The following is a 12,050-nucleotide window of genomic DNA, read 5'->3' as shown; positions in this document are numbered from 1 at the left end:
TTAATTAATTACTCACAAAAATCTTGCAGAGTACCTTCTTGAGCATAGAACATACTGCCTGCCACCTACATGCTACATCCAAGTTTAGATTTACTTTACAGCTTGTCCATTAATTTCCTCTGTACACCAAACTGTGGGTTTTCGAGCATTCCTTCAGCTGGTGGTTCCATACCATTCCCTCACCACGTGAAACAGAAGAATTCCGTTCCCTCTCCTGTCAAAGGACATTTAAGCCCCACGTCTTTCACCTCTTAAGAGTAGGCTGGTGAGAGCTCTGTGGAACATGGGTGGGTTGCAGTTCCACGTTACGTTGCATACTAACCGATTCGCTGAAAGAGAATCCATTCTTTTGGCTAGCGGTAAGGGGAGCTACCTGCACACATCCTAAATCCAGATCCAATTAATTAGTAGATGCCTACAAACAGGCTAAGTCCATCTCACGAGGGATATTGCTGAACTGCAATATAAACAACTGTCACATAGACTTCTATGCAGAAAAACAGCAGACACTCGGCACCTAAACAATCACATTCTCTACTTAAATAGTGGAAACTACTCTGAACTACGTCTAATAGATACCTGAATAACACTGGGTCATTCTTCTGTATCGCTTTTCCTTGTGCATAAGCACAATCACCATGACAACATAAAATATTCAGCAACAAATATTTTACAGTTGCTAGCTAACATCAAACACACAGAACAATTATAATTACCCCATCACAGCTTCAAAGACATCCACTGCATGCACCTTTTTGCTTGTCTGTGTAAAAGCATATTATATATATATATATATATATGCATGCATGTCAGTATAAAAACCTAAGCTTCCAAAACAGCAAAGGTGAACGTCACTTTTAAACTGAAACCATGGCTGATTTTAGCACAAAGTTGTCATTACTCCTTCACAAATTTTAAATGCTGGAAATAAAGAGAACCACAATGATCTACTGTTATCAAAGATATTTTCCCTGACCAAGCAACTTTGAAAGGGGACTTACTGAGACTTGAAAGAAGGAGAGATTGAGACGTATGACAGAAGACTGAAGACCAAGAGAGAAAGGCAGAAAATTTAAAAAATTAAGGCTAAAGTCAGTCATAAGACAACACAACAATGGATGTGTCATGACATTAATATTCTTTGGGTTTCCAACCTGAAGCAATTGTATAAATAGTGGATGGATGGCTTCTCCAAAGCAATTCAGAAGAGAATTTCTGCAACATGATTTCCAGGTTTATAGAATCGATACATTTTCTGTAATTGGTGCCTGCCATGCTGCAACACTCGTTCTCTTAGAAGCCAAACCTTCATACTGCTTTTGAAACTCTTCAGAACAGAAATACCTTATCAAGAAGTGCAAAAATTTAATACTAAATACAAGATGTCTAAAACATTTGTACAATTATTCATTTTGATTGTTCATTAACAGATTTCAAATTATTAAATCTACCAAATAGCTCCTAGAATATAAAGGACTGCTCCAATGTTTAATGAATTATTACCTAAGATTCTAAATATAATGAACTGAAACAGAAAAAAATCCTCTGAATAAAAAACCCCATTATGCAGGAAGTTGAGCCTCTTGCTAATCTAAGTTCATTGTTCTTCAGACAAGGTTAAAATACAGTCATTTACCAATCCAAACTATTTTGCAGTAAGGGTGGTGGGTCTGGTCAACTACTCAATTTGCTTTCTTAGGCTCAGAATATTCACATATTAGAGCTGATGAACATGCTAAAAACAAAACCAAAGCAAACCACACACACGCGCGCGAGCCAATCTTGAACACCACAGTGAGCAACGAAATGTTAGCTTGTAATGCTTGTTACACACACCCCAAGACGTTGAAATTTTCTATTTTGAGAGAAGAGGCTATGTAACAGTGAGATCAATAATCCTGACCAGAACCACTCTATTCTCAATACAGTATTTGAAGCACTATCAGAACAACCATACCATTAAGCCGCCTCTGAATCGCTTCCTCCTCTAAAGTGATGATATACATCTGCTCATCTAGGTCTTCGAGGATCTGTATTTGGAAACAGAAACATGAACTCACTGAGTATCAAAGTAATTTGTTTTTCCAACTGCACTAATCTAGTCAGGTTCATTTAGTTTTAGTAACCTATGTCTTAAATATGTAGTCTACAACTTTACAATGCTGATACAAATATACTCCACAAAAGGTTATTCCATTCCGCTATGGATTATTTACTGTAAGCAAACTTTCTGTAAAGTTTTCATTTCAGGTTAAAGCTCTTATATTCAGTTTCAATCTAAAGAGACTTACAGAACAGGGGAAGAGGCAGTACGCTGGACCTATATTCAAATCATATCAACCTATCGACATCCACACTCAATTTTATTTAAACAAAAATAACTGCAGATTTTGAAAAAGTATATTAAAAAGTGACTGCTGAAACCAAATAAATTTAAGCCTGTTTACCTTACTATTAGCTGTTTTGAGTTTAAAGCTTACAGATAGCAAAACAGTGTATATTTTCTTTGTATTTGCAGGGTTGAACTGACAAATGAAAAGGAGTGCACCCAAATTTTAGCAAACGCAAACTAAGAAACATGACATCGAAGTCACCAGAGCACTTGCACACAGTACAAGCTTTTCCCTTCCCTCACAGCATTCAGTCCAAGAACAGCAGAGTATCTACGTGTAAGAAGTTCTTACAGATGCCAACTACCTACATTTCACCCATCTAAGTGTACCCCCAGGTACCCTTCTGGCAGTCCAGCCTTGGTGTGGTCTTGTATCCTTTGCTCCTGACCTCAGAACAAGCCTGCACTTTTCAGTCATTTGCAAAACAGACATAATAGGCAATGCTGACTAATATTAATATTACTAACAGTTTTGCAAATCGGAAAATCAGAGGAAGTCCATACTATTTTAAAAACCCAAAGATTTTTCTGTGGAAAAAACAGGCTTTTGTACTCTATGAGAAATTTAAACAAGTACACAAATATTGACTATAGAAACCCTAATAAACTGAATAGAGAATTAAGTAGAAGTGCAGAATTAAGTAGAAGTGTAGGCATTCCAGAAAAAAGTTCCCTAATGGCATTCTGCCCTCTGACAGCACATGAGGACAGATCTGTATAACACTTACTGTTGGCTTCACCAGCAACTGACCCATTACTGTAAACATCCGTGAAAGTCCCACGGGCGTGCATACTGCAGAGGAAGAAAGATTATACAAAACAGTGATTTGTAAGTCAAAGACCAATTTTTATTTGGATATTCAAAGTGCTATTCCACATATAACCAAGCACAGTGTTGAAAAGAACTGAAAAAGCTTTAAAACTCCAATATGAACTTTAAAACATGTTGTTATCATGTGAATTTTGAACGAGACAAGCATCTCTCCCCCTCCAAGAGCATAACTGATTTTTTTGTCAACAAGGATCATCACATAATCAAGATCTCTTAAACTTGCTCAGGTAATTATTTATTCAAAGCATGTGGCACCAGAGGCTATGCCTGCACTAGTGAATTCAGCAGTGCCAGGAAACATTCCTGGGCAGTAAGACTTGACTGCCTGCACCAGTAAATTGCTAGAACTATCCCTGGCATGATTTGCCCTGGGCCAGTTTGCACTTTCCCAAACCATTCTCAGGCGCAGTTCTGGATTTCACGCACTCCAGGCACCATTACCGTGAGGCAATACGTGCGCAGCCACCGTCTGCAAACTGCAATATCGCGGATGGAATGACACTAGTTGGCCACAGTGCTGGAGAACACCTCAGACACATTTCACAGGCACAGGTATAGCTGTAAGGTCAAGCGATCATGAAGCTGCTTTGCTCTAAGTTATACTGCAACTTCAGTTAACAGCAGGCTCGGCTACCAGATCTTAGGCTACTTTTCTATGAAATACCAATGGGCCCTTTTTGATCATAGCCTGTGAGAGTTATCAGGTATGGTACATACCTGCTTGTTGGGAGAAAGGCTCAAACCACGATAATAGAAGATTATTAGTAAAACTCAACAATTTAGGGAGAATAGCCTTCAAATACTGAAGTGTGTAGGAGATGGAAGGAACGTGTAACAGCACCGATGAGTATACATTTATAGTTCCCATTATAGTAAAATGGTGTTGCCAAAAAAAGAAGCACACAAGATTTTATAGTGAGGATTACATTTATTTTATTAACCAGTGTTTCACACTACTATGTATTACAGGGAAAATACAAGAGTATTCAAAAGGCTAACTTCGGCTAGTCTCCCTCTGCTACAGGAGAAGCCTGCAGGAAAAGGAGAACAGGGAAAGGAAGCGGTACTCCAAATCACCGCTGCAGTTAGCCTTACTCGTACACTGCTCCAGCAGTTAAGCCAGCTGAAGATCTACTGAAGCTCTACCCCAGCACCTACCCCTTTCCCACCGCTGCACAGTGCCTTTGGAGGGCCTTACATAATTTCAGTGATGTCCTTGTGTAAGTTACAATTAACTCTTCCCAAAAATGGCCTTTAATCCCAATTAATGTATGGTTTACAACAGCCCCAGAACACACAGTGTTTTCAGCTCTGCTGAAACAAATTGTGAGACAGATGTAAGAAGTTCGTTAGCCAACTTCTCCATTAAAACATTCAGCAGCTATTGTGAATCTCACCCTTCAACAGCCTACATAAGACATGCAGAATCATCTTTTTCACTCCCCCTTCCTTGAATTAAACTGGACTTAAGAATCTCCACATACAGAGAACCTAAGGGGACTCTCTGATGTCCCTGTGAGCAACGCCTTTCACAGACAGATCTGCTTAGTTTTACGGACATTTCAAACTATCATTCCCCATCCTTTCTCCACAGCGACAGCCCTGTGTCAGCTGTAAACCTACAAAGCCTGGAGAACAGGTGAAACCATGATAACCTAGAAAGGGAGATGTTCTGTTCCCCTCTCGGCAATTTTCTAGAAAATATTCAGGGAGGAGCTGAAATTGCAAGTGGGATCTTCCATCATCTTCCTTATTCCCCTAAACACGGATGACTGAACTCTGGCTAGGAGCAGCTGCTGTAAGGTTAGGGTTTGCACTGCATTTGTTTCATATGCAATCATATAACTGGCCTCCAGACTGGCCAGATACCAGTTTTGTGATTAAGAAAGCTAATTGCATGGTGTTCCAACTTCTACCTGCATATGAACGTCTTCAATTAAAAAAGGAAGAAGCGCAGTTTACTGAATATAGAACAAACTAAATATTCAGAATACCTTTCTCTCCATATCACCAACCTCCTGCACACATTTCATTTAATAATTATGTTTTCTGTTGCAGAATGGACTCCCTATTTCTTAAAAACCTGCTTTAAAAAGTTAAAAGTTGGAATTATTTTGAGTAATGCGTGAAGTTCCTCAAAACCTGAAAATGTAAGGTAACATTTGTTCAAACTTCAGAACCCAAACCTAACAAATTTACATCTAAATTCAAACGTAATAATAATACAAAATTCAGTTAACATTCACAATCTTAATTTTCACAATTAAAAAGCCTCTTAATTTTTTTTTTAACAGAAAATCATTCATCTTTTGGAATAATCACAAAAATACTTACACAGAAGTAGTAAGCATCCCATCAGTGATATACAGGAATATAAATATGGGAGGTAGAATTCCCAGAGGTCTGTAACGAAAATATTGTGCACAGCCTTAGCTTATTACAAATAGGCTACTTAGGTCACAAACACAACTGAATTAACTTTTCTTAGGTGTTCAGGATTAAACAACTGTATTTCCAAGAATAAATTAAGAATTACTCAGTTAATAATCATGCAACAAAACCCCCAAGTACTTCAGCCTGAAAAATATCTTCAGCTTTTACTTCCATTCCACTTAAGTCACTTGTTTTTAGAACACATCATGTCCACATGGGCACAGAATTCTCAGCATGGTAAAAACGGATTTAACAGAAAAAATGGTAATGACTAAATTAATACAGCTTCTTCACAACCTGTGCAATACTCACAGAGCATTTACTAGAAATGCACTTAGTTCAAAACATCCATTTCCATAATTAAAATGAAACCAGTGTGGTGTTTTGTTGAATTCCATACCATACAAAGACTCCATACTGGCAGCATCATTGTCTATGAGTGCTGAAGCCACCCATACGATTCCAAGGATAAGCAGTGCAAGAAGAATAAGCATTACAAGGGTTTCCAAAATGCGTGCTCTGATGCCCTGTGGGCAGAAGAGGGGAGAGGGAGGAAAAAACACAGCCAAAAAACTTTAAATCAGATACTTTCAAACCTACAAATAAACAGCAGTTCCTTCTTTCTACACACATACTCACATTTTATCATGCAGACAAAAGCATAACAGTTGCACATTTTAAAGGCAGTGCATAAAAAAGGAAGTACTTATGGCTTTATAGTGCCCAGATGGCGTTTTTCCCCTTAAAACCATAGAAAACTGTTTTAAATTGCATATGCCTTACAGTTCTCATTAATCTCATTATTACATAAAGTATTCTTTATACCGTATGATTTTGCTCAAGCATTTTTAAAAGATGGATTACTTTTCTAATACTTTCAGCAAAGAAAGTGGATTAGCAAATTTTTATCTATGATTCCAATCAAGGGAATGGAAAGCCAATTATGGCAAATAGCCAAATGGCCCAGCAAGCATTAAACCCTGCGCAGGTACAATGCACCAATTTAGTTAAAATACATTCTTCAACTGCAACTGCTCCTGCACCATTCCTCTCAGTCTTCAGAGCCCTCAAGCGTGCTGTCGGAGTACTGCTCGCTCTTGGCCTACCCATGCGCTGCTGCTGCTGCTGCTGCATCCCTTACCTCCCCTCTCTGCATGCTCCGCGCTGAGCAAAGCATGTACTTCTCGCTTACAACACACACAAATCACAGGTCTACAAGGTTGTATGTCACAGCATTAGCTCGAGTCTAAAAATGTAGCAATGCTCTAGTAGTTGAACGTTAGACTTGCAAGTGTAAATATACCAAATAACACACAAAATCATGGGTTTTTTCCCTACTGGTGTTTTTACCACTAATTTTACTAAGTTCAAGCCACACAGTTACTGGGACAGTTTCTTCAGACATCCATGCATTAAGGGACCATCAGATTGCTGTTCATATAATTTTATTTTTCTTCATTTGCCAGTATACATCTCCACAAGCAAACGCAATCTCTTCTTTCTCACAGGCTAACCCCCAGCTTGGGCATATTCCACTGAAAAGTCTACTTTATAGTTAAATGCAGAAAGTTTGTTCTACTTTATAGTTTGGCTACTTTTCTCAACTCTTCCCTCACTGCTTAACACAAGAGGATATTCTTTCCATGATCGACATTCACCCGGAAAATCATGCTCCCTACATAACCGCTGCATCCCACCATGAAAGAGGACCTCAAGCATCCTAACAAGGAGCACTGATCTCTTCTAGCACACCAACTGCGCCACGCCATCAGTCCTCTGCAGAACAGCTAAAGTAGCAAGAAGGAAAAACAGACAAAAAGAGACCTTCACAAAATCCCCCTAAAGGTTTAAATGGGCAGATTAAGTCCAATTCCACAGAGGATCTTAAACATCAAATTTCAAATTAAAGGTAGCATGGACAGGATATGGATTTACTCCTAGAATGTATTTTGTGTATAATACAAGTCGCTTTAAGGTTGTTAAAAGTTAAATAACGTGTTATTTGTTTAGTACTCAGAAACCAGCTTTCAGTCTTCCATGATTTATTTTGAACGTGAGCATCTAAGCCAAATATACATATTTGAAGATTAAATAGCCATAAGTTTCATATTAAAGTTTTGAGCTTTAGCTGTAAATTACCAGGAAACAAACAGATTACACTAAGTACTGAGCATTGGTTCAGAGCCTTCACTTAACAACAGAAGGAAGTCACAGGATTAGAAGAAAACCTAAAATATTCAAGGATGCATGCACAGAGATCTGCTTCAAGTTCTCCAGAAACCCTGAAGACTCCCCTCCTCTCCTAGGCAAGGAAAATATAAAGCTAACTTCCGGGTTTCAGAAAGTCTTAGCCACAGAAAGTGGATTCCTTACTTCCCTACTATGAGACACACGCACAAATCTCAGCCTCTCTGACTTCAAGTTTCACAGCAACAGATTCTTCTGGACAAACCCGGAAAATATTTCATTTTACACGGTAACTCAAACAACAAGTCCTCCTCCCTTGGATGGAGTAGCGATACTGTCAAAACAGATAAGTACACACTGTGATGGAGATAGTCAACTGTAAATAACATTTTTTCATTTTTACTGCAAGTGTCTCTGAAGATTAGGACAATGCAAATAATACTTACTTCCAAAAAAAGGGAAATGACCACAGTAAGTACTCCAAAGTAACCACCGCTTTTGTCCAAAAGCTCCATTGGCACAAACTCTAGAAAAAAATCAGTCAGCTGCCTAATGAGCTTTCCCATTTTTTTTTGTTTCCATGCTAGTTTGAATAATATTTGATTCTCAAAAAAAAAAAAAAAACTATCAATCTCCTTTGGCTCCCACTAATTACACCTATCTCCACACCTCTGTGATACATCAACAATACTGCAGTCTCATGTACATGCTGAAAAGCAGGACTGACACTTCACTCCAAGGGCAGAACATTTTTTATATTACACAGTACAGACTATCAGATTCATACACTGACAATCATTTAAAAATAGTAAAATAGTAGTATTTTTAAGAACTTCAGTGAAGTGACTAGATAGAAACATTCTGTCACAGGCACTAATGAGTAGCTTTTAACAGTCCAGGATTAAAAAAAAAAAAAAAAAAAAAAAAAAGAATTAAGATGCTTAAAGCATATAGGTAAATACTTAATCTCAATTAGGCACCCATAAAACTCTGCCCTATTAAAACATTAATGTTCCAGGCACATTAGTTCATACTTACATACATTAGTGTACCTATCAAATAGCTTCTATTTGTAAGGAATGAAAGGTACAGAATTTACCCACCATGCGCACACAGAGAAAACCTCTGGAGAATCACAGAATGGCTGTGGCTGGCAGGAACCTCTGGAGATCCAGCCTGCGCAAGCAGGGCCACCTACAGCTGGTGACCAAGGACCACACTCAGGTGGCTCTTACATCTCCAAGGACAGAGACACCACAGCCTGCCTGGACAGCCTGTGCTAGCACCCAGGGCACCCTCACAGTATTTCAAAATAAAAAAAAAAAAAAAAAAAAAAAAAACCACAAACCAAAAACACACCCAACACACATGGTAGTGAAAACTGAGCCCTAAACACCTTTATTACTTCTTATTTTTGCTGGAGGTAGTTTTGTTTGTTACAAATTCAAAGCTTGACCATTACCATTAGGAACATCACCAATTTAAGAGCTGACAACAATCTATACTCCTGACCGAGAACAGGAAAAAAAAAAAAAAAACACAAACCAAAAAACCAAAAAACCCACACACCACCAGGTAAATGCAAGCAACATTTAATTTGATTACTATGAAAGCAAAGCTATGCAAATATATGTTGAAATTCAATGCTGAATTATCTTTTTCTGAGCAAAAACCTCTTCACTGACATTTTGGTTTTGGCTTAACATTTCTTGAGTCATTTCACTTCTCTCCCACAGCCCCATTATATTACTCACATTTCTTAGATGAACCAAATGTCACAGCATATCTTCATGGCACAGAAGATATTGCCACTTCTATTCCACATAATACTGGTTGCACTTTTTGAATCCATTTACTCCTTACATTTTTTTGTGTGTGAAAAGGAGCATTAGTCTGCCATCTTTAAAAACTGCAACAATCCCATCTAAAACTGGAGATTTCAAACCAGCTTGTGAGAGAACATTTATTGTTCATGTGCAGTCTACACCACTGTATCTGTCTTGAGCACAGAATTAACAAATAAATGCAATGTTAGAAAACGTGTAGCATAGGTACATAGGACTACTGCAAGTTAGCATTCTAACCAAGCAAGCAGAAGCAGTCATACAGCACTAAATCTTAGTGTCAAAACAGTTGACTGCATTTGAATCAATTGGAAGAGTTCTTTGATTCCTCACCATCAGTGTGCAACTGGAAACAAAGGGAATCTTCACCACACAAAGGAAGATGGCCTACCCAGCAAGTGAGGTGTGTGTACATGTGTGCATGCATGTACACGTGCTGGGGCAGGTAACGGAAGGAGGAGAGAGTAGTCACCTTGTACATCAGTTTTCCAGTTCAATTCTTTATCAGGAGAAAATGCCTCATGAGTTCCTACGATCACTGCTTTACATACATAGTTTCCTATGGAAACTAAACTGACTGTAAGAAAGAGAAATGGGAAAAAAATACTCTGTATTTTTAGCTTTCCATATTCTATTCGAGAAGGAAAATTAAGTTATCCAAGTCTTCATCTAGTCTTCTCTAATGGCTCTGACAGGGAAGAACAAAGAAAAGAAATAGGCACTATACAACTAACCAGCTTTCATCAGGTTCTTCAGAAAGTTGATCTAGATCTCCACTTCCAAACCTGCGTTTGACAACACAAATACTACTTCATTTTTTAGGTGCCCTTCATTACAAACAGAATGCATATAGCACAATAAATTCACTGTCTTATGAATTATTTTAATGCAATTCCACTTGCAGTTTAACCTGTTTTAAGGGAGGACAGATTTATTGACCTTCAAACCAAGCATGGATTGCACAGTAAAGCACTACGGTATCGCCAGGGTATTGACACAGGGGGGAAGATACCGGTTTGCACCTATCCTATGTTCCAGTACTTAAAGAATTCAAACATAAGATGCAAAGTGAAACAAATTATAAACATCTACACAGGTTATTAAAGGGGGGGTGGGGGCATGAGGAGAACCACCTTGACATCGCTATCAATTAAAATACCAAACTCAGATTTCAGTACAGCATTAACTACACAGCCTTAAATAATGTTCCCATGCTGTGGACGTATAAGCAAAACCGTAGCCTTTAGAAGTAATTAAAAATGTTCCACTTTACCTCAGGCTAAATTGTGTTGGTTTTAGATACTATGATAAGACAATTCTAAACAAGAAGAGTGAGCTCAGGCAATACACTTGATTTTCAGTAAGACAAGCTGACCCCTGCAGTACTTCTATTAGCATGTCAACTTCAAGGAGGTCAAATTCATTAATTTCTCCTGGCCAAATACTGCTGTGATGCTGGTTAGAGTTGGAGGGATAACAAAACCAAAAAAAAACCCAAACAAAACATAAAAAAAACCAACCAGTGCTACAACTACCAAATACCAGGAAGAAAAATCGCAAGCTACACAACAATTGAGCTTGAAGTTATAAAATTAAATGGGGAATAGAAATACATGTTAAGGTGGTGGGTTTTCATACTTTCACTGCTATACACTGAGGATATTGCTCTGACTTCAGCTTCCACTTACGTGCACAAGGCAAAGGGGTGAGAAAGAAATAAGGGAACTAGAAGGATCTAGAACAAAATATATTCCTTTTAAAAAAAATTTGTCTAGAATAAAGCCTGGGATTAGAAAGATTATTTCCCAGTCAGGAAGATTAGAAAATACGAATCTGAAACCAGGACACATAGTCCTCAAAGGTAATGGATGAAGCAATGCAGACCATGGTTACTTCTTCAGACACTCCCTGAAGATCTCAAAAAACCCAGCATGACATGAACAGATTAGGGGTTTTTATTATAGCGAAGGGGCTCAGAAAGCATCATCACTTTTGTAAGCATTGGTCCTCCCCATTTGTAAGCATCAGACTCCCCATTATTTGAAGGAAGGTGGCACTCTTGCTGGATAGTAATTTTAGTTGTAGTAGCCCAGTTTTGAAGTCTTCTTCCATGAAGGTATCTAGAACAAACCATCAATTGTCATTGCTTCCAGCACTACAAGTACCTAAGATGATCTTTGGTAACTGCTAAACAGGAAAACAAAACACCTCCAACAGCTTGCAATTTCCTCAAGTGAGTTTCAAATTATCCATAAGGCAAAACAGACTTCTGAAAGTGAATGACCTGCACGATTCCCTATTGTCAGGGAAGCAGAAGCTTGGCATCACACAGGCCAACTTGGCACATAAAAGGAGTCTTGTG

General features: G+C 38.3%; 1 protein-coding gene across 3 annotated transcripts in view; it reads right to left on the bottom strand.

The window, feature by feature from the left end:
• LMBR1 (limb development membrane protein 1) overlaps window positions 1-12,050 on the bottom strand; it is a 76,229-nt gene that overhangs the window by 23,434 nt on the left and 40,745 nt on the right. For all 3 annotated transcript variants that reach the window (XM_056334928.1, XM_056334927.1, XM_056334929.1), the window contains 4 exons: window positions 6,058-6,184; window positions 5,559-5,627; window positions 3,121-3,185; window positions 1,958-2,030 (listed from right to left, as the gene is read on the bottom strand). In XM_056334928.1, the coding sequence (XP_056190903.1) occupies window positions 1,958-2,030; window positions 3,121-3,185; window positions 5,559-5,627; window positions 6,058-6,184 (334 nt within the window). The remainder of the gene's footprint in view (window positions 1-1,957; window positions 2,031-3,120; window positions 3,186-5,558; window positions 5,628-6,057; window positions 6,185-12,050) is intronic.

This window comes from Falco biarmicus, chromosome 4 (genome assembly GCF_023638135.1).
Source record: "Falco biarmicus isolate bFalBia1 chromosome 4, bFalBia1.pri, whole genome shotgun sequence".
Classification (NCBI taxonomy): domain Eukaryota; kingdom Metazoa; phylum Chordata; class Aves; order Falconiformes; family Falconidae; genus Falco; species Falco biarmicus.
The sequence above is the reverse complement of the archived record's forward strand: the minus strand, read 5'-3'. Positions and strand labels throughout refer to the sequence as shown.